This window comes from Marmota marmota, unplaced genomic scaffold (genome assembly GCF_001458135.2).
Source record: "Marmota marmota marmota unplaced genomic scaffold, marMar, whole genome shotgun sequence".
NCBI lineage: Eukaryota > Metazoa > Chordata > Mammalia > Rodentia > Sciuridae > Marmota > Marmota marmota.
In genome coordinates this window covers 4,612,312-4,636,598 of record NW_026000119.1, presented here as the reverse complement: position 1 = coordinate 4,636,598, position 24,287 = coordinate 4,612,312, and the positions used below count along the sequence as shown (strand labels likewise).

Sequence of the window (24,287 nt, the reverse complement as noted above, 5' to 3'; positions counted from 1 at the left end):
AGCATTTCTTGTTAATGATATGTTGGGAAGATGGAAGAATATGGCTAAATTTAGTTTGTTTGATCAATGAATTTAATTGAATTAGGAAAATAGCTTCTTAACAAATTTTAAAAAGAGGAAATGATAACAATCACTCAAAACTTTCATTACAAACATTCATTCCTTCTTTTAGTCTAATGCTGGATCATCAAAGAAAGCCCTCCCATATTTAATGTTATCTTCAATAAGGTACCTTGACATTTTAGGTAAAACATAGCAATTCTATACTCCTTTCTTTCAACTTCCTGAATCTTTTCTGGCATGCTTTAAGCTTACAACCTCACTGTATTTGAAACAATATAAAGAGAAAAAGGCAACATACTTAATTAAGATGTTTCATAAATATTTTAAACTCCTGAATTATAAATTATTATCATTAGTGAGTTACTCTGGCATTTCTCTAAAATAAAGTGTCTAAATAAAACTGGAAGGTATACACTTACTTGCCCGTTAGGAGCTCATACACTAGAATTCCCAGGGACCAAAAGTCCACACTGAAGTCATGCCCTTTGTTGAGAATGACCTCAGGAGCTACATATTCTGGAGTCCCACAGAATGTCCATGTTTTCTGTCCAGAACCTATTTTTTTAGCAAATCCAAAGTCAACCTGGAAAGGAATCAAAGAAAATGTCAGAGATTATAAAACTTATGCTCCTCTTTAAGTCTGCCAGTAACTTCCTAAATCTTTCTACACTCCCACCCTTTCCTATGTGCACACATGCACGCACACACCACACACATAGTCTCTGTCTCTTCTCTCTCTGTGTTACATATTTCTTTGCAGGATCAGATATAAATCTAGTTGCATGCACCTCTACTCTCATCACCCTTAGAAGATAATTCAATTTTGGTAATATGCTCCCAACAAGCAGTGCCAAAAGCAAATTTAAATATGATGGTGGTATTCAGTGGGAAGAAATGAGAAAGGGGAAGTGATACAACTCTAGGTGCAGAAAGCTCCATCATGGAAATACAAACAGTTGGGGGAATAGGGTTGGAGAGAGATTGCTGGGCCATGACTCTGAGAACGTCCCTGAGAGGGAAGGAGGGACTCTCCCAGGGTAAAGAATCAGTACCCCCCCTTCTCTGTCTTCTCAAAATGGGCTCTCCCACCTCTCTTAGCTTCTGCTCAATTAACTCTGTGCACAGAATAGACAGGGAAGAAAACTGGAGCTGTAGAGGCCCTGTCACTGAATTGAGGCAGTGTAAGTAACTGAAACCAAACACGCCCTGTACAACAAACAGTTGGTTAGACCTGTGTAGGGGTATTTAGCACATAGTTTTCATCTCTAATATATACAGATACTATTTTAACAAAACCATGTTCCAGTTCCCTCAAGTAAACAGCACAGAAATTGTTCCTGGACTGTAACATGCACATTTTAACAACTTCACTATACATGGATGATCTCAACAATATGGCATTAATCTTTTCTAAAGAATTAAATAAACAAAGTTAGCATATCAAAATCAGCCTTCACCTAAAAAAGTGTAAGCCAGTGAGTTATAAAATCCATGCCCCATTACTTATTCAAATATTTAAAATCTTTATTTTACCTTAAATTTCTTAGAAAGTTACCATCTTACACACGCTTTGTTATTATCCCACAATAGCAAGAATTTCCTTACTGGGAAAAGGGAATCTACATAACATAATTCAAAGTAGGCTTTTACTGTTTTCTTTTATCCACACAGAACAGTTCACAAAGATTATATGTAGGAGATAACTGGGGATATTATAGAATTAAAACCTGTAACCAGCTGAGATCAGCACATCTACTTACTCCTCAGAGAAGAAACCAATATGAAAATTGTAGCTAATTTTATAAAGACTGAAATTTAAGAGATAAAAAAGCAACATTTATAGCTGCATTTGTATGCACAAATAGGTGGAAATATTATATTTTATTGGTTTATAACTGCTTCTCAACTCATTTTTTAATTGCATTTAATTTCCCTTTAGCTTCTGCTTAAGAAAAGTTTTCATCACTCTAAACTTGAAAATAAAATTTTTATGATCTAAACAAAAAGTATGTATGTGGTTTCTTTTATAAAAAAAAAGAATGACTGAATATTTAATAGCTATTTAAAAGAAGTTTTCTGGCTCTAAGGTGGTATATTTTAAATTGCTGGTTCTGCTCTTATCATATTTGCATATTGAGCCATAGGTGGTAATCACTACATAATTTTTTTAGGATTTATGAACTCATCACTTTCTTTATCTTCTTAAATCATATCAACTTTGGTTTAATTCATTTGGTGAGAAGAAACGGACATTCAGACCTACCCAAAGTTACATGCCTAATAGAGAAGACTACATCTTCTGTCAAATTCTGTATGTTTTCTATAAAAATCAAGCTCCCTCTGTCTCACACCACCATGGATTCTAAAACAAGCCTCCACCTTTTCTTTACCCCATCCCATCTGGGCAATGAAAAGTAAGTTACTTAATTTTTTTGTTTAATAAACATTCATTGAGCATCACCATATACCAAGTACCAGGATAAAGAAAGAGTTCTGGCAGAGTTTATATTAAGAAAAAGAGAAAGAAAACAAGCTTATAAATATAATGCCATGATGATCATAGAATGTCAGATGGTGACATATGCTATAAAGAAACATACAGCAGAATTAGGCACAGAGAGCAATATGAATTGTATCTGAAATAAGGTGACCAAGAAAAACCACACTAAGGAGAAAGCATTTGAGCAGGTTTGAGCAGAAATCTGAGTGGGATCAGAGAGAGTTCTGTAAATAGTGATTCTGTCAGGAGGAAAGCTCTGAGATGGGAACGTGCATTGGTAAGTTCAAGGCCTGGGAAGAAGGCCAGTGTGGCTGGGTCATAATGTGGGAGAGGGAGAGATGCAGGAAGTGAGGGCAGATTCTGGAGTGGGTTTGTAAGCCACAGAAAGAACTTTGGATTTTTCTTCTAAGAGTTACTGTAGGATTAAGGGAAAGATGTATGATGCTATGGCCTGACTTATATCTTAAAGGGATCAGTCTAAGAAATAAGAAAATAGACCCCTGTTTTTTTTCCCCTCACATTCTACTAGCAAAAGTAGGCTTTCAAGAAGGATCTCTAGAGAACCAGACTGCAGATTCTCCTTGTCTCTATTAAATTTCTATTATTAAACATGGCTTAAATTAAGCTAAAAGCTTACAATCATTAAGTATCCAAAGACTTTAATAAATGAGAAGGTTTTAAGATACTTCCAAATCTGTAGCCATGACTGCATCATTGAGAAACAGAAAAATTAGCACTGTGGCTTGCTGGAGCTGGGTCCAAAAAGTATGAGCTTGTTCCCAGAAGTTTCGCTCTAGGTCAGAAAATCTGTCAGATATTGGTTCTCTCAGTCACATAAATATGGACACAAAATGACCAGTCTAATTAAGCCAGATGATTCATGGAGACATAACATTCCAAAATAATATTTATGTGGCATTTTTAGGGCACTTTTTTTTTACCCAAGTCTAGACAAGGGTAAAATGGAATCTGTTCATCCTGTCTGCCAACAACCAAAATTGATTCAATGTCCTTCAGATACGTCTGTCCATCCTCTAAATAGGAAACAATAGGTGATTTCCATCAAGTTAGAGAGAGGCTAAGGTATGTGTGGGTGAATCCTTCATAACAATGGCCTGTTCTTTATGGGGTATGGAGATTCAGCTGAAATGCTCAGAGTATTTAGCAGAAGGTGGGCAAAAAAGGGATTATTTGCATGCACAAAGGCAAACTGGAAAAATTCTTTGAGGCTCTTTGAAGATTTTCTTGAATCACAGAACCAATTCCTCTCTTATAAGGATCTCTAACACTGCTTATATTCCACAATTACATCCCTAGTAGGAGTACCATCAATTGGGTGTGAGTAAATCTAGCTCCTTAAGAAAAGACATTTTATCTATTCATTTTGTACCTTACAGCATTTGTAACAGATTTTCAACTTGTGTTTAGTGAGAAAAAAAAAAAGAAGAGATAACTGCTCATATGGGTTTCAATAAGATATAATAAGCATGAGGTCTAGGAAGGTTTCAATAAGATATAATAAGCATGAGGTCTAGGAAGGTAATGGGTACTTGTATGAGCTGAGACTTGAACCAGGCTCTAAGGGAACCTTGTACAGGTAAATTGATGAGGAGGTAGAAGGTATTTAAAGGAGAAGCAGTAGCCCATGTTAAGCACACTGATGGGAAAAAACTGTCACTTACTAAGTACAGCTAATAATTTCTTGGCAACAGAATATTGTTGGAGCTGATAATTATTTTTATTTTTAAGTTAGGAAATACTATATCTATCTATCTATCTATCTATATAGATATATATCTATATATCTATATATCTATATCTATATATATATATATATAGCGAGAGAGAGAGAAACTAAAAAGAGAACGATAACAAGTATATATACTTTATATACATAAAGTCTATTTATAAAACAATGTGACATGTATACAAGTTATAAAGCATGAGAATAAAACTCCCTGTACCACCCACCAGTTAAATAACTGGAGGAAAGCCAACATGGAAGGTCCACGTGATTCTCCTAGGGAGTCCTTTTGCCCAATGGGCAAGAGGTCATCATTCCCCTGACATCTACACTTATCACTTGCTTGCATTCATTTCTAATTTTGCCCCATATCTAATATACCTAAGTATGACAAAACTTTTATATTTTAAACTTTAGGTAGATCTTATCTATTTTGGGGCAAATTGCATTTTTTATCATTCAAATTTATATCTGTTAATTTAATCCATCCTGAAGTCCATTTTCACTGCTGTATCATAACACCATTTAATTAACACACAATGATTTTTATCCATTCTACTGTTGGTGGACATCTGTGCTATTTCCAACTACATGCCACTCCAAAATTCTTCTACTGATATTGTTTTCCATGTTATCTAATAGATATGTATAAGACAGTAGAGATGCTGGGTCAAAGATGTGATGGCATTTTCAAATTTATTAGATATTGCCAACTACATTTTCCAAAGGGATTATATTATATTGCTACTCTCTCTACCAGAAGTGTATAAAAATTCTAATTGCCCTACATCCTCACAATGATTTAATAATATAAACATTTCCCTTTTTGCCATCTGTGAGTACAAAATCACTGTGGTTTTAACTTGTATTTCCTCCTTTAGTAATTAGTTTGAGCTATAGCATTATAATTAGCTTTCATATCTGAGGGAGCAATTTCCTTCCATCCTGTTCTCTTTGTCTTCAAAAATGTCTTACTATTCTTGGCCCTTGGGTGTTCTTCATAAATTTTAGAACCAGCTTGCCAAACTTTCAGGAAAAGCTCTGCTGGGATTTCCACTGGAAGTGTATCAAATCTGTGGATCAACTTGCAGAGTACTGATATCTTTAGGATGTTCAGTCTGTTTGTTTTGAAATATAGTGCATCCTTCTGAGTTAGGTAAATAATGCTAGTTGCTGCACTAAATATTTCAAAGAAGGTATAAAAGCTTAAATTCTATATTAATGTACTTCTTTCTTACATTCTGGGTTTTCCTGAGGAGTGAGGAGATCTCCACTAACAGTGATTTAGGGAGACAGGCTCCTTCCATCTCAGGGCTCTGCTAACTTCAAATCAGCTATGTTTGTTGGCAACAAGCCAGAAAGAGTACAGAGACCCACTGCACAGAAATTTTACAGGCCAGGTGTGTGAGTAGTACACATGGATTTGCTAACATGTGCCACATGGTCACAACTACCCAGAAAAATGGCTGAAATGGATTGTCTAGCTCTGTGCCCAGAAGAGAGAATGAACAACATTAATTATTAATTTAAGTCTTATAATATCTTTTAAATATGATTTTTCTAAGTTTCTCAATAAAATTGTTGCACATTTTTGCTAGTCTTGGTTATTATTTTTTTTCATAAATGGCATTTTTTGCTCTATCAACTATTTTTCTGGTTTTTAAATAACACTGTTTTTGTATTTTTAAAATATGTTTTTTTATATTAATAATTTTACATGCTGCAACCACACTAAAAACTCTCTAATTAATTCTAACATTTGTTTTCCACTTTGGATTTCTATATAGTTAATTATTATCAACTAGTAGATTTTATCCTTTGGTTTTCCATCTGTCTTTTAAGTTTATCTCTATCTTAGTTCAATGGTAAATAAAATACTGAATTGGGGTACATAGATCACTGATTTCAAGAGAATACTTCAAATGTTTAATCATGATGTACAGTGCTTGCTCTAAATTTTGTTAGGTATATTTCATTTGGTTCATTAAATTTCTTTTTATTTTTAGTTAGCTAAGAGATTTTATTATAACTGAATGTATCAAAATTTTCTCTGCAACTATGAAGTGATTACATAATAGATTTTCTACTTTAATCTGTTATGGTGGTGGTTTACTTTAACAGAGCTTTTAAAAAATTTTTAAGACTTTTAGAACAATCAGTGAGATTAAGAGGAATGATGCAGAGATTTCTTATGTACTTCTTACTAACACACACACATACAGTCTTTCAATAGTCAACATCTCCCATCTGAGTGGTACATTTGACACATCACCCAAAGTCCATACTTTCCATTCAACTAAAATATGATTTCATGTGTCAATCATTATATATCATGTAAGTATTTTTACTGCCCCCAAAATATGTTGTGTTCATTTCTCTCCCACACCCCAAAACTTGGCCACCACTGGTGTTTTCACTGTCTCCAGTGGTTTTGATTTTCACAAAATGTGACACATTTGAAATGAAACACTATGTGGCCTTTCCAGATTGGACTTTCTTTCACTTTGTAATATACATTTAAGGTCCCTCCATGTATTGTCATGGTTTTGATAGTTCATTGCCTTTTAGCATTGAATAAAACTCCATTGTCTGGATTCAGCCATCTACCCATTTACCTACTGAAGGGCATCTTGCAAGATTTGGCAATTGTGAATTAAACTGCCACAAACACTTTCATGAAGGTGTTGAAGTGAACATCGGTTTTCAACTCCTTTGAGTAAATATCAAGGATTGGGATTACTAAATGATATAGTTGATGTATGTTTAACTTTGTTAAGAAACCAGAAAACCATCCACCAAAGTGTGTGTGCTGTTTGCATGTCTGTCATGACTCCAATCCTCACCAGCACTTAGTGTTGTCAGTGTTCCAGATGTAACCACTCTAGAAGGTGAGAAGTGTTATTTTGCTGTTTTAATGTTTAAACCCCTAATGATTTAGATTGTACACATCTTTTCATGTGCTTGTTTTCCATCTGTAGATCTCCTGAGGTGAGATGTCTGTGCAGGTATTTTGCCCATTGTTTAATAAAGTTCTTAATTTTCTTCTTCTTATTTTAAATGTACTTTATACATTTCAATAATAGTACTTTATTGTATGTGTCTTTTAAAAATATTTTCTCCTACTTCTGAGGCTTGTCTTTTCCTTCTCTTGACATTTTCTTTCACAGAGCAAGTTTTTTATTTAAATGAAGTGTAGCTAAACAATGATTTCTCTCATGGGCCATGGCCTTTGATATGTGTCTTAAAAGTCATCGCCATACACAAAGCCAACTAGTTATTCTCTCATATTATTTTCTAGGAGTTTTATGGCTTTGGGTTTTATATTTATGTCTATAATCCATTTTGAGTTAACTTTTGTGAAGGGAGTAGAAGGGTACAGGGTCTGCCTAGATTCCTTTTTTGAATGTGGATATACAGCTACTCCAGCACATTTGTTGAAAAGATTGACTCTGCTTTATGTATGCCTTTGCTCCTTTGCCAAAGATCAGTTGACTCTGTCTATGTGGATCTATGTCTGGGCCATCTGTTCTGTTCCATTGCTCTCTTTGTCTACTCCTCCATCAATATCTCACTGTCTTATTCACTGCAGCTACATCAGGTACTGTCAGCCCTCTGACATTTTCCTTCAATGTTGTGTTGATATTCTGGGTCTTTGCCTCCCCACATAAACTTTAGAATCAGTTTGTCACTATCCATCAGGTAACTTGATGGGATTCTCATTAGGATTTCCAGGAATCTCAGATCAAGTTGGGAAGAACTGGCACTGTGAAGAATATAGAGTATCCCTATTCATGAACAACAAATAACTCTCCATATATTTAGGACAGCTAAATATTCCTTTCATCAGTGTTTGTTGTTTAGCTTATATAGATTATTTACACATTTTCTTAGGTTTAAACCCAAATATTTCATTTCAGGAGTGCTAATGTAAATACTATGGTGTTTTTATTTCAAATTCCACTTGTTCACTGTTAGTATCTAGGAAAGCAATTGAGTTTTGTATATGAACCTTATATTCTGTGACCTTGCTGTAATTGCTTACTGATTCCAAGAGATTTTTTTGTTGTTACTCATTCTTTCAGATTTTCTACATGGATGATCATATTGTCTGTGAATAGAGAAATTTTTATTTCTTTCTTCCCACTCTGCATATCTTCTATTTGCTTCTCTTGTTACATTAACTAGGCCTTCCAGTAGGATGTTGAAAAGGAGGGATGAGAAGAGACATCTTTATTTTTTTCTGATCATAGAGAAAAGGCTTCTAGTAGCTCACCATTCAGTATAATGTTAGAAGTAGGGTTTTTGTAGATATTTGTTATATTGAGTTGAGGAAATTCCTCTCTTTTCGTAGTTTACTGAGAAATTTTTAACAAATCTTATGGTGATAGAGTTTGTCTAAGTTTTCTATACTTATTGATATGATTGTGTAGTTTTTATTTTATCCTGTTGATGTGATGGATTACATTGATTGATTTTCAAATGTTGAACCAAACCTTGCATTCCTGGGGTAAAGTTAATTTTACTTTGGTATATAATTATTTTTATACATTGTTGAATTCAATTTGCGAATATTTTATTGTGGACTTCTACAGCTATGTTTAGGAGAGATCTTCCCTCTAGTTTTCTTTTCCTATAAAATCTTTGTCTGCTTTTGATGTTAGGGCAAGGGTATGCATGTACAAACATACAACAATAGATCCACTATTATGTATAATTATAATGCACTAATAAGAAATAATGAATTAGGGAGAATTTCCTCTGCTTTATCTTCTGAAAAGCACTATAGAGAATTGGTATAATTTCTTCTTCAAATGTTGACTGGAATTCACCAGTAAACCCATTTGAGCCTGATATTTTCTCATTTGAAAGATTATTGATTATTTATTCAATTTCTTTAATAGATACAAACCTCTTCAGATTGTTTTATTTATTCTTTGACTTTCAAGAGATTTTATCTTTCAAAGAATTAGTTAACTACATCCAGGTTATCAAATTTGTGGAAATATAGCTATTCATAGCAGTCCTTTATTATCCTTTTAATATCTATGAATTCTTTCATTGTATTCCTCTTTCATTTCTGATATTAGTAATCTGTGCCTTCCCTCTATGTCTCTCTCTTTTCTAAGTATTACAGCTAGAGATGTACTGGTTTTATTGATCTTTTCAAAGAATCAGCTGTTGGTTTCATTGACTTTCTTTGTCCATTTCTTGTTACCAATTTCAATAATTTCTGCACAAATTATTAGTTATTCTCTCCTCTTACTTTGAATTTCACTTGCTTTTTTCCTAGTTTCCTGAAGTAGGAAAGTATTTTGGATCCTAATATATTACTCAATGCTAGAGACTTCTCTATCAACTCTGCTCTGGTTGCATTCCAGAAATTTTGATAAACTGTGTTTTCATTTTCATTTAGTTCAAAATATTCTAAAATTTCTGTTGATATTTCTATTAGACCCGTGTGTTATTTGTTAGTGTGTTGCTTAGTCTCCATGTGTTTGGGGATTTTCCAGTTATCTTTCTGTTATCGATTTCTAGGTTCCTTCCATGTGCTGTAAGCAGACATGGTAATGTCTACATTCAGGTATCCAAATGATGCTAAACCACTTCAGAGGTATGCTAACAAAATAATCCTAATTACTCTCCATCCCTGTGTGGATTACTGCTTTCATTCTTTTCACTTATGTATAGAGGCATAATATGCTCTGCACTTCCTGGACATGTAAGTGGTGACTGACATTAATTTAGATAAATTCTCAGTCATTGCTCTTTCAAATATTACTTCTGTTCCTTTTGTGCTCTGTCTTCTCCTTCTGTTCCCATTCCATTGTGCTTTCATTCCCCCTTCTGTAGTTGTTCCACAGTCCTTGGAGATATAATTATATATGTATAATTTATATATTATGTAATTCATATATATATATATAATATTTTTTTGCCCAGTCTTTTTTTTTCTCTCCTGTTTTTTCAGTTTTGGAGATTTCTTTTTATATATCTTCGAACTTAGAGATTTTTAAATTAACTATGTCCAGTCTACTATTGCACCCATCAAAACTATTTTTGCCCCTGTGATATCTACTGGGAGAATCTAGTGCAGCTCCTGGAGGACTCACAAAAGTGTGCCCTTCTGCCCATGTCTAGACCTTCCGCAGTTGCTGGAGTTTAGAACTCTGCAGATCAACTCATCGGTTACTGTGAAGGTTTCCCTCTGCAGCACATGGAGGTTTTCCCTGGCGAGTCCTTGCCCCTGTGAGCTGCCACTCCCTGTATTCCCATGACTCTCTCTCCAGAAGGGGAAGCATTAGTTTTCCCTGTGTTCTCTCCTCTCTCTTACAGATCCAGGAAGAGTTGTTCTTTCAGTCTGTTCAGCTCTTTCCTCACGAGGTGAGAGTGGCAACATCAAGCTCCTTATGTGTGGAACCGGCCCAATGGCTTTGTATTTCCTGGACGTATCCAACCTTGTATGATGAATTGTTATGAATCTGTATTCACAGCATCAGTCAGTTTGTTAATGTTCTGCTCCTGATTTATGCTCTGAATTCATGAATAAGACTGTATATTAATTTGTCATTTTTAGGAGATTTCTTTGGAGAATTAAGTTCATATTAACTAGCCCCATAAAATAAGAGTTATCCCTTACTATTTTTAGAAAGATATCCATAATTTTAACATTAAAGGTCTTTGAAGTGACTGCTTTTTCAAAGGTACAAGATCACTCAGATTTTCTATTTCTTTTTGTTTGGTTAGGCATTTTGTATATCTTTTCCATTTAACCTAAGATTTCCTATATAGTGTTTTCTGGTTCACATAAATCTCTGCTTTAAGTAATCATGTTCATTCATAAAAGTGTTTATTTTATAGCCTTTTTTATGAACAGTATTCACACAGATTTTTTAATTTTAATCTACCTTTTTCAGAAAACCAGCTTTGGCTGTGTCATTTTGCTGATATATCATTTTCTGTTTTACTAACTCATGCTCTTTATTTTGTTCCTTTCTTTGTTTTTATATTATGTCTTTTTCTTATCTAAGATAAGCTGGATATTTAGCTCACTGATTCCATCCCTCCTCATCCCCCCAACCCCCCAGGGCTGAGGACAAAACCCAGGCCTTGTGTGTGCTGGGAAAGCACTTTGCTACGGAGATAAATCCTCAACCCCAAGCTCATTGATTTTTAACTGTTCTTATTTCCTAGCTGAAATGGTTAAGGTTTTAAATATAATTGTAGCTGTTGCAGCCCATATATGTTGATATATAGTATACTCTCCCTTGGGCGTCGTTTTTAAATATTCATTAAAGTTTTCTTCACTGCTTGTTGAGTCATTGCGCATTATCTTTAAAATTCCACCAAGACAAGTTCGAGTGTTGTTTGTGGCTTCTTCCTGTTTGTTGTTGTTATTGAGTTCTACTTTAAATACACTGAGTCAGTTTACAAGAACTACTTGTGCCTATTTTGAGAGTGAGGGAAGGGCTGCTTCCTAGGTCCCTCCTTCATTCTTACATGCTAATCAATCTGCTCAGTCCAGCAGCTAACTCTCTTAGTTGTTGTCATGGGGCTATTGCTAGAAGGAAGCAGATAGATCATAAAAATGAGCAATGATATCAATATTTAACATGCTTTATACTATACTTTCTTATGTAATAATATTCAATATAAGTAAAATTAATCTGCTCTGTTAGTGCACCCTGTGCAAAAGCATCTGGGCAGACTTTGCATTTTGGCTGAGGGGCATTATACACAGCAGTTAATTCCACAGTCACATCAAATGTTCACTGGTGAGTGACAGCTGAGATTTATTTGATTACTATGAAGTTTGCTCCTGAATAACTGCAAGAGGGTTAACTATTACATACTCTGCCTGGACTGAGAACAAGGCAAGTCTTCTTTAAACATTTTATGTACTGTCCTACATCTTATGCTGTTCTTGATTCATTCATTCTAGCCAGAATAAGGACTCAAAAATGCTATTGCCTTTATCAGCTCTCCTTGGCCTGGAAAGTTGAGAAAGATGATTTAAGAAATGATAGGACAGGAGGTGAAAGATGATGATGTGAGAGTATTCATGGTCCTACAGTTCTTTAATTCTTAATCTACACCCCTGCAGTTTCTGATGAAGACAGCTTGGTCCCAGAGGGGATTCATTTAGGAATAAAGCAGCCAATCTCAATCATGACTTGGGCAGAAAGAGTGGAATAAGGTCTTCAGCCCTCCCCATAAGCCCATTGTCTGTAATTATCACAAAAGGGTATACTTCTACAGCCTTCTAGAGACACAATTCCAACATCCAGGTTTTTCTCTTATTTAGGAAAAGTTTGCCCCAAGCTTTTCCTGTTTTATCACTGATGGAAAAAAAAAAATATTTCCATTAGGTCTCTCACCCCTCCTACGCACTGCAGGAAACTGAAGAAGGATGAAAATGTTACTTGTAAGAGTTAATAGAGTGAGACTAAGATACTCTCAGAAGGCATCTTTCATCCTTAAAGACATTTCTGTCCAAGGCTGGACTGCCCAGGGCCCATCACCCAGATGGCATTACTGCTGTGCTGTCACCAGGTACCCTACCACCCATCCCTACAGCAGCCCCCTCAGGAACTCTCAGCTCAGCTCTGCTGGGCTTTCAGCTAACAGACAGTGTCTGTTTCTGCTGTTTGCTGAAACTTGCTTAATGACCCAGTAGAAAATCAAATTTTGTTCAAGTGCATTCTCTACCTATTGATGAGTGACAGCTGAGTCACTCATTGAATTGAATATTTTACAAGCCCTATTAGATTAAATTTATTAATTTTGTTATATACTTTTTTTATAGCTTAAGTGACTTAGTGTCTAAATATACAAGCAATTTCTGAGACAGGCATATTAAAAAGTCTACAATTATTCACATTTCTTTATTCTGCCAAATTCTGCTGTTTATTTTTTGAAGTATTTTATTAGGTATATAAAAGACTGGGATATTTATATATTTATATAAATATATAAAATATATATTTATATAAATATATATTTATATAAATATATAAAATATATAAAATTATATATTTATATCATTTTGCTGAAAGGGGCCTTTCATTATCATAACGTTACACCTTTATCTCTAGGAATACACCTTCCCTGATATTAACATGATGAAACCTGTATTTTAATTGGTTTAATATTTCCCAGAAATATCTTTTCCTATCCTAATTTCAGCCTTTCTGCATCCTCCTATTTTAGGTGTCTCTCTTATAATCACCATCAAGCTGATCTTTATTTTATAAATCTATCTGACAATCATTTTTATCTGGAGAGTTAAGTGCATTTACATATATTAGATGTCTTCCTACTTTATTATTTTGTGCTTTCTCTGTTTTCTTGATTTGTTTCTTCTTTGTTGCCTTCTATTAAAATGACATTTTTCTCCTTTTGCTTCAATTTCAATTACTCTCACATTCTATTTATATGATACTGGTTTTCAGGTATTTAGTATTTTATCATTTTAATAGTATATATTACAAAGATTATTAATTTATACCATAATTTGACATGTTTACCATTTCTCTACGGCCGTCACTCCCTGTGGCATCCCAGAGCCTTCATGAAGGATCATTTTTCTGCCCCCTAAGCATAACTTTTGTGTGCAGAAGTAAACATCTTTAAACTTTGTTTTCTGGGCTTACAAATGAAGTTTTTAGTTATTTCACTTAAAATGTTTAAGATATTGTACTGCTTTATGACTTCTATTATTACTAGTGAGATTTCTGCTGAGAGTCCAATTTTTATTCCTTTGTTCCTTTCAGTTTACATAAACTTCCCTTTCTTTTTGTTGACTTTTAAGATGCTCTCTGTTTTAGTTCTATACTTTTACTACTACAGTAGCCAGCATCAAAGGGAACCCCAGTGAGCCACTTCCCCTTGTAATGAGTGGTATGCCCGTCCACAACAGACCAACAGAATACAGTGGAAGTGCTGGTATATGACCTTGAGAGTAGGTTTTAAAGGCAGGTAGCAGTTCCTCAGTGTTTGGAAGACTTACTCTGACAGAAACTAGCTGCCATGCCATGAGAACATTCAATCAGTCCTGTGAAGAGGCCTGTTGGAGAATGAAGGCCTCCAGCCAACATCCAGCACCAACTTGCCAGCCATATGAATGAGTTACACTGGGACTGATCCTCCAGCCCTAGCAGATGTGCAAGCCTCCAGGTGATGGCAGCCCCAGCCAACATCTAACCAAGACTCCATGAGGGACCTGGAGTCAGAATCACCTAGCTAAACATTTCCAAATTCCCAAACTGCAGAAACTGTGAGATTGTAAAAGGCTATTGCTGTGTTAAGTCATTAAGTTTTGAAGTGACTTGTTAAACAAAACAAGAGCTTGAAGAAATATGATCTGGAATTTGGACTCCTTTACCTGATTGCTGTCTTTTTACGATTTCTGGAAAAATCTCAGTCATGGTTTATTGAAATATTGCTTTCCCCTCATTCTCTATATTATTTTTGTCTGGGAGTACAATTAAACTTTTAAAGAAACTTTTCTAAGTTTCTTCATTCCTTTCTTTTATTTCTATTATGTCTCTATGCTACATTCTATATAAATCACTTTTTCTTTCATTTCCCTGATTTTTCTGTTTGTGTTAATCATCTACTATTTAACCTTTCCATGACATTTTCCAAATTGAATACAATTGACAGGTAATAAAATGCACACATCTTTGGTATACAATTCATGCAGATTAAACTCATATAACCACAGCCACCATATATACATTCAGGATACAGGCATTCCCATTATCTCAGAAAATTTCTTCATGCTTTTTCCCAATCAAATGCTCCTCCCACAGACATCTATTATATTGCTTTCTAACACATACTATACAACTCTTATAGTAATCATGTATGTGTGTGGCTTCTTTTATTAACATAGTTTTTAAAATTCATTCATGTTATTGCCTACAGAAATTCACTCCTTTTTTATCACTAAACTGAATTTTGTTGCTGAAGGTACTACTGTATGTAAATACATACAATTGATGATGGATATGTGAGCTATTTCTTGTTTGGGGCCTGTTAGGAATAAGGTTATTATGGGCATTGATTCCCAATATATCTGAAGCTCTGATTTCAGTTTTCCTGGGTAAATATTAAGAAGTAGAATGTTCTGTCATAGAATAGGTATGTTTGGCTCCATGAGAAACTAACTGTTCTTTTGTGATTTCAGTTTTTATCCCCATCAGAAGTGTAGGGGACCATCCTTACCAACACTTGATATTGTCAATCTTTTTAATTATAACAATTCTACTAGGTGTGAAGTGTATTTCTTTGTGGTTTTAATTTATATTTATTTACTTGATAATTAGTGATATGGCTAAGTGATCATGCTCATACTTTCCTTTATAAAGTGTTTCTTCAAGGTTCATGACCATTTTTAAAATACAGTAGCTCAAGTTTTTATTATTTACTTGTAGATGTTCTTTATGTATTCTGGCTGTGAGCCTTTTGTCAATTAAATATATATTGAAAATATTTTCTTCTAGTTTATGACATGATAATCCATTTTCTTGGCCATGTATTTTCACAATCATAAATTTTTAATGTTTTTTTACTCTTTTTTGGGAGGGGAACCAGAGACTGAACCTGGGACCCTTAACCACTGAGGCACATCCCCAGTCCTTTTTACATTTATTTTGAGATAGGGTCTTACAAATTGCTTATGTCCTTGCTAGGTTTGTTAAGGCTGATTTCAAACTTGTGATCCTCCTGCCTCAGCCTCACAACTTGCTGGGATTACAGGCATGTGCCACTGCACCCAGCTAGAAATTTTTAATTTTAATGAAATTCAATTCATCTTTTTTTTTTCTTTTAAGATTAATATTATTTGTGTTCTAGGAAATCTCGGCTTATCCCAAGTTTTGAAAATACATATTATGTTTACTTTCTAAATGGTTTATAGGTCTATGAACAATCTTGAAATAATTTTTACATATAGTAAGAGGTACAATCAGGTCATTTTCTTTCTTTCTTTTTTTTTTTTTTTTTGCTATTACGGCTTTACAGTTGTTTCAGCAATGCCTTCTGAAGACACTAACATATCCTCTTTTGCTGACTATGTGTATCTATCTCTGGACATTATTCTACTAGACTGAGTTATCTGTCTATCTTTATACCAGTACCATAGTGTTTTGATTACTACAGCTTTATATTTATAGTAAGGCTTCATATCAGATAATATAAATTCTTCAATTTTATTATTTTACAAAGTAGTTATTGACACTTCTAAACATTCTGAATTTTCATGGGAATTTCAGAAAAAACTCCATTTCTGAAAACCGGCTTCTCAGATTTCTGAGCCACATCCCCAGCCCTATTTTGTATTTAAAACAAACAAACAAAAAAAAAAAAACAAAAAACAGGGTCTCACTGAGTTGCTTAGCGCTTCACTTTTGCTGAGCCTGGCTTTGAACTCTCTGTCCTCCTGCCTCAGCCTCCTGAGCTGCTGGGATTATAGGCTTGTGCACCAAGCCTGGCTATAAATTGTTTAACTGTGGATCTCACCTAGTGTGTTGCCCCTTTTCAAGGTCTGATTATCTACTTTTTATTGTTCTCCAATGCCTTCATACATGTTTATATGCATAATTAATCTCACCAAGAGGACAGTGCAGTGCAAACTATTCAACCATTAATGAAAATTTCCATTGCACATTTAATTTCAATTATTATACTCTTAATTTATTAATAGATGCTTTACTTGTTAGTTTTTTTTCCCCAAAAACCTGTTGGATATTTTTTTGGAAACATCTGCTCCTCACTCATTTTTTATCCCACTCTTATTTTCAAGACACATCAGATGTATTCATTGTACATTCTGTACCTAGTTACTCCAATATAGGAGGAGTTCATGTGTCTCCTTCTGCTCTTTTTGTTTCGGAAAATTAATGCTCATGGTAGCTTTTTTCCTCCTTATACGTTTATTTTATTATTTTTAAAATGTGAGCTCATGTTCCCTGGAACTTTATCTACAAGAGTTCTTTGTGACTGGAGTTAAAAGTATATTCTTCCAAAGAGAATATACACTGGTTCTTGGGACTTGGGCATGCCACCAACCTGGATCTATTTTCATTTAGATTCTTACTTGGATTTTTCCATCCTTGAAGACTGGACCCCAATCTCTCCATTAAGACTAGCCTGTGGCCAAGAATTCTTAGACGAGACCCTTCCTGTGCCTCTACCAAGAGCCAATAATGAGAAAAGCATGTTTCCTTGCATGTACTCTGTCTTTGTAAATTTGATATTTGTTTCTTATTTTCTTTTTCTCTTAGAGTTTAATCTGTGTGATTCCTGGCTCTATACAATGTTCTCTGATTCAACTTTCCCACATTGCCCAGGTCCAAAGCTTAGTCTGCTGTTCCCAGAAGACACAGCTACTAAAATCAAACCTCTAGGCGACCTAAGGCTGCTGGTGCACACAAGATGGCAGGTTCAGTGTTGGATCTCCACCACCCACTATTGCCAGCCCCAGGGAACTCCCATGCTGTGCTGTGAACAATCATGCAGTTGGAACATTGCTTTCCATGTCTCACCTAGTATTTTCAGACATTTTGTAGAAAGAGGATTTCAGGATATCTAGATTAATATATAGCTAGAAATGGAAACATTCAACATTTACTCTTTAACCTCTGCAGGCTTTAGTTCTTACTCTTTGTTTAGGTCATTGGCAAATGAATTAGCAGAATGGACACAATGGTGAACAGACTCATTATTATAAATACTGATTATGCTACCAACTTTTGTTGTAAAACAGCTCTGAGAAGGACAAGAGCCTTCAAGCCCTGTGATGGTTTTACTTCTAGGATACTCCAAAGCTTTTTCTTAAAGAGCTGTAGGAGATACAACCAATGAAGGAATCACAAATAAGAATGATTGAAGCCTTGTGTTAGTACCTCACCAGTTCTCAAAGCTGTCTTTCATGGATAAAATAAAACCTGACTAGATCAAAATATCTCTTGGAAGTCAGCCAAATATCACATGAAAGGGCTTCTCTTTTCCTCCTTCACCATGGGGAGAGATGGTGTCGCCATCACACATAACAAAATTAATTCCTATGGCTGAATTTCACAACTATAACGTATTGGTGATAAAGCTTGTCTCACAGATTGTTAACAGATTAATTGTCAAAGGTTAGTATAGTATCTTTACACATATAACTGCTCAGTAAATAATGTTATTATTTCCTTATATAAAAGGTCTCGGGTGGGTGACTTTTGATATCTTTGTTAATATTCAGAGATGGTTTGAATGTCTTTGAGAGACTATCAAGACCTAGAAAACTTCAGCCTTGGTTCCCCACCCTGTGGGGTTTCCTTCTTAGGTCCAAAGTGCCTTGGCTTCTCCTCAGTTACCACCACCCAGATGTATTGTAGTTTCTCACTGAAAGCAGTTTCACTTTTCTTTTATTCTTTACTGTAACATACAAGGAAGTTCCTGTTAGACATCAATGGGCCACAAAGATGGACAGCAAGGGAGTCTCTGTCCTCAGAAGCCTGTAGTCTAACAGGATTTCAATCCTGGTTGCCCATTAGAATTGCCTGGAAAGATTTCAAAATGACTACCAACAGTTATGTTTATCTTTTCTCCTTATATAGACAGCAGGTGTCCTGGAGCAGAAGTGATATACTATCTTCTTTCATTATTTCTTATAGCCAGTCCTTATATGAATAAATTAAAACCTAGTTAAATTATTTTAAAAAATACTAATAAAATACAATATTAAGGGCATTCTATTATGAGAATCTTCAGTAGGAGTCATAAATATGGTTGAACATTAAATTCACAGGACAAAGAGAATGTACTCATAACAGTGTTCCCAGTACTAAGTGTGCCAACTTCAAAGGCCATATCCCCCATAGTGAAAATAATAGCTGTACCAAAATTAAAAAGAAAATTGCAATTGTAACACAACTTTGTTCTGTAAATATCTCATGTGACACTGTAAATGAAAGAACTTATCTTACCAATTTCAGGTAACCCTCAGCATCTAGAATTAAGTTTTCTGGCTTCAGGTCTCTGTAGATGATACCTAGTCGATGCAGGTAATCAAATGCCTCTGTCACACAAGCGACACAGAATTTGGAGGTGGCTTCATCAAAGCTGCCTCTGCAATGAAATAATTTTCATTCTCAGTATCCTGGACACATGTCCTTTCTACTGTTCTAGGTCTCAATTATTATATTAGTACAAATATGTAATATAAATATTTTGTGTCAATATCAAAATGTATTTTATACTGTCAATAAAATTAGGATGTTTACTGGTGATAAAGAAATTGAGAAGGTTACTTGAGGCAAACTAAACAACTTTACTAAAGTTAAAATATCTTTATCCAAGCACTTGTTTCTGATAATCATACATGAACATATAAAATAGAAAACCAAGGAAACAACGAGTTCTTTAGATGTCTGTGGAACACTCTGGAGAAAATGCAACTATCTCAGTGGAGAGCTTAAAAGAGACTTCAGCAATTTATTGCTTGACTAAAGAATGGCTCAAGTGGTCACTTTAATTTCCTGTGGGTACAGCACACAATACTAACCCAGGTAGAAAGGGGCCATAACTTTTCTTGTTTGATGTCTCTCAATCTTTTAGTAGAGTTACCTTGTACCAGCATAGTGAGAAGCAAAATTATACTCTGAATCTTTTTAAACATGGTGGTGATTCACCCCCTAGTATATCAGAAGACTGTGGCTTTGGGGTGAGAGAAAATGGATTTGATTCCTGTTTCCTTTGCTCACTATACCTTGAGCAAGTTGTTTAACTGTTCTAAGACGCAGAATCTATGCAGTAAAATGGGCTTACTCCTTAATTAACAATGTTGTTTTTAGGATTGAGCATGGTACTTAACAGGTTGTAGGAACTCTCTTTCATAAGTAGGTTTAGATTTTCTATATATATTCCACTGTTGAAGCAAAGACTAATGTTTTTGCAGCAGCATCATTAAAGTTTCCTCATCCTTCCAGGTTTTCCCCAATCCATCCAACAATATATGTTCCAAGGTCAGTGATTCTCAGTCATGAATGTACACTAGAATTGTCTAACAAGCATGAAAAAAAATTTACTGGATACCATCCCAGATGAAATGAAATCATAACATCTGGCATTATGGCCCAGCATTTTTCTTTGTAAAAGTTCCCCCATACGATTGTAAGCGTAGCCAGGGTTGGGGTCCACTGCCCAGGTAAGGCTGTCAGAATGTCTGCTGGGCAGTAACCTCCACAATCTAATGCCAGCCTACCTTTCCATTTTCTTTCAGTACCCTTATTTCCTACTCAAATTCTGTTCATTAACTATAAGGAGACCTAGTACCAAGTCAACTTTTCTACTTTGTATTTTCCTGCTGCTCTGACTTTCCATGGTTTCGTCATCTTTAGAATTTAATTCAAAACCTTCCTCTGTCATCATGCATTTCTCTCCCTCCCCACCTCTGAGCTGACCATCTACAAAACTCACTTGCTATTTAATTACAATTTACCAAACATCTTTGTTACTATTTAGTGTTCATATTTATGAAACGTTTTAAAAATCATATAATTTCCCCAAATGAACTATTTATGTGTCAGAAAAAAAGTTAATACTTTTTATTCTTTATGATAGAAACTCTATATCATCTAGAAAAGTTCCATACTGTCTGCTATGGAGTCTTCTACAGAGGTGGTACTTAGTATGTATCTATGGTTTGAGTGCATGAAACCACCTCTTTAGTAAAATTGAACCTTTGTTGACATCTTACACTGCTTTTCTGTGAGGTCTTAACGACTCCCTACCAGGCCCCATTTCTTTAAGTTTGGGAATCAGAAACATCTGAGTTTATGCCCTGATTCTGCCCTGTACTCACCATGAGACCTTGGATAGTTCTCCGTCTCTGGGATTCTTTACTGCCTAAAACTGACTACTTCACAGGGTGCATATGACATGACTGCAATGTCAGCTAATAGACTATTCCTACTGTACTTTATCAAGCGATAACATTTTCTTATAATAATTTCCAAATCATTTTCTCTGTGTCTCTTTAAATGTTCCTAAATCCAACATCCCTAGACTGACATGAGTAAAGAAAGCTCTTGCTTATAATGCTTGTTCATTACCTGTCCCTTAATATACTCCATAGCTCCCCACCTAAGCAGGCCTCCAGAAGCATGTACACATATTTATTGTCCTTAAAAGTACGATATAATCTGCAAAGACAGATAAAAACATGGTTATGATTAGAAATATAGCTTTTAAAGCTCTTTAAAGTCGCTTAAGACTATCTTCAATAACATTTTGAATGATGACCCTCATCTCCATACAAATGTCCTGCAGCTACACTGGGCTTCTCGCCAAAGCTTCTTTCATCTTTCCTACTGCTGTGCTTTTGCTCATGGATCCCTTTACTCAGACTGCTTTCCCTCTGCCCACAGAGGAAATGTCTTCCATTTCACTGTAAAAGTTTTATCTACTCTGCAAGACTATACCTCTTAATAAAGCAGCTCATTATTCTGCCGACCTAGCAAAGTGGTTCAGAGAGTGAGCTCAACCAAGAGGCTCAGGCTCAAATCCCAGATCAGACACATATTAGTTATGCAGTCTCAGATCTCTGGTTTTCAGTGAAAAAAATTATATCTATATCTATATATACATATATATAGATATAGAATATATATATATATATATATATATNGTCATTTATATTTATTCTTAGTATATTATTATTGCCCTATTATTTGCCAGGTATATCACAAAGATCTAGAAATGCAAAACTTAATACAACTTAATCCATTCCCTGAAGCTGGTCATCATAGGTCATTAGTGAAATATTAATTTTAAAGGGGCATTCTGGGAGCATAATAAAAGGTAATTGGATGATTTTTGTTAATATTACCTGAGTTCAGACTTAATTTTTAGCCTTGCAAAAATGGGTCTAGGGATATGGATAAATAGAAAGATCTTCTCAGGGTATTTGATCAAAAAGTACAAATTGTCTTCATTATACGGACACTGTCTATCACCCAGAAATCACAAAAACTACAGTTTGGGGCATTTAGAGAAAATATAAATTCGCTTAATATCACTAACCCATGAATTCACAAGTAAAGAGAGCTATGGCCTAGAATAATTTTAAATTCCCCTCCAAACACTGAGGATAGCTACAGAAAAAAGAATAACTATCAGAAAATGGTTCCTTTGGCACATAGGCATTTGAGGGCCAGGATATGTTCTCCTTTGGTAACTTCCGGTGCCCTTCCTATAGAAATTCAACATCAGAACACCCTCTGAGGGGTTTCTTATAGCATCTTGATTCCCTATTTCCAAATTCTACAATAGGTCTGGATAAAATAATCAGTTCAAGTTACTCTGCAGTAATTTTGTATTCACACACACAAACAACATGCTTTTGTAAGAATAAAAACAACTGGAAACTCTGATCCAAGATTTCATTGGCTAATTCAGAGTAATGTCTCCTCCTCTTCTTTCTGACCTCTTATATGGAAACATTCAAAAGAAGAGCCTAAAACTCCAAGTCCTGGGAGATCAAAGGCTCACTTACTTCACAATGAACGGAGAACACAGCTCTTCCAAAATCCTCTTCTCTGAGTAGATGTGCTCCTGTTGCTTAGTGTCAACTATGTGCTTTTTCCTTATACACTTCATAGCAAAAGCAACATTCTCATTTTTTACTTTAACCTATGTAATAAATAGAAAAATCCTCAACATTGACTTAACAATAATTTGCCATATCTGTTTAAAACATGATAATTACTGAGAGTTAAACCTGTTTCACATTTAAAGAGAATGGAAGCTTTTAGCCACTTAGGTCTCTAGGACTCAGTTTCATCACAATTTCTCAAGTAGTTCATATATCTGATTCTAAAATTTTGTATTAAAGTAAGAAAACATGGTTAGAAGTCTTAATCTTTAGATATCAATTGTTTTTGATCATGTAACAGAAAAAACCTGGACCAGAATGGCCAAAAATTCCTATTTCTTAATATTTACTTCTTTGATTTTCCAAGGAAAACAAATTTAATCATGTTCTCTATTTGCACCATTCAGTACAGTAGCTAGTAATCACATGAGGTTATTTAAATTTAAATTAATTAAAATTTTAATTTCAGTTCTTCAGTTGCAATAGCCACATTTCAAAAGTTCAACGCCACATACACCTACTGGCTACCTGACTGGATGGCATAGATATAGGACGTTTCCATCATCATAGAAATGTCTATTGGAAAGTGCCACTCTAGGTATAAAATCAATCTTTTCCCTTAAGAGGAAAGTCTAAATTTTAAAATAAACATTTTTCCTGATAGGTTTAACACTTCATAAACAGTCTATACTGGACAAGTAACGAGGTTGTACAGAAATGGCTTCTTCCCATATTTTATTGTGTTTACCATTGGTACTGCCTATAACTTTTAAATCAGGGGGAAATACTGCTTCAATAATTGTTATCTGAGGAAACATATCTCAGCATTGCTAATTTAATCCTTTTGCCATGATCTTTGGTGGAAAATACACTACAGATGGATATTGCCCTTGTCTCTTCATATGACATAAGAGACATCATGAATATTCTTCCTCTGTTCAGAAACCAATTTCCCCTCTCATTCGTCAGAGATGAGGTATGAACTGGGTGTGAAGTGTGTTATCCAGGGTCCCTGGCAGGATTTCAGATCTGTTCATGCCCAGGGCCAACTGGCAGACAGAGACATCAACAGCACAGTACCCAGACGTCAATACACAGTACATTGTTAAAATTCTGATGGGCTTGGTAATTGCCAAGAGCTCGGAATCATATGTAACCAAAAAGGTCACAGATTTCCATTCTACAGTTTCCTCAGAATACCACATCTGTTGTTATTCTACAACTTGGAGGATGATTATTTAGCACATAGAGGTGGTGATATGGAAGACACAACTGAAATCAGGATGTAAGTTTCCAGCTGTTTGTTCAGCACTGCAGAAGGCTGCTCTTCAAAC

General features: G+C 35.0%; 1 protein-coding gene across 3 annotated transcripts in view; it reads right to left on the bottom strand.

The window, feature by feature from the left end:
• Prkg2 (protein kinase cGMP-dependent 2) overlaps nt 1-24,287 on the bottom strand; it is a 100,335-nt gene that overhangs the window by 19,403 nt on the left and 56,645 nt on the right. For all 3 annotated transcript variants that reach the window (XM_015499250.2, XM_015499251.2, XM_048784772.1), the window contains 4 exons: nt 22,855-22,991; nt 21,413-21,502; nt 19,286-19,427; nt 483-646 (listed from right to left, as the gene is read on the bottom strand). In XM_015499250.2, the coding sequence (XP_015354736.1) occupies nt 483-646; nt 19,286-19,427; nt 21,413-21,502; nt 22,855-22,991 (533 nt within the window). The remainder of the gene's footprint in view (nt 1-482; nt 647-19,285; nt 19,428-21,412; nt 21,503-22,854; nt 22,992-24,287) is intronic.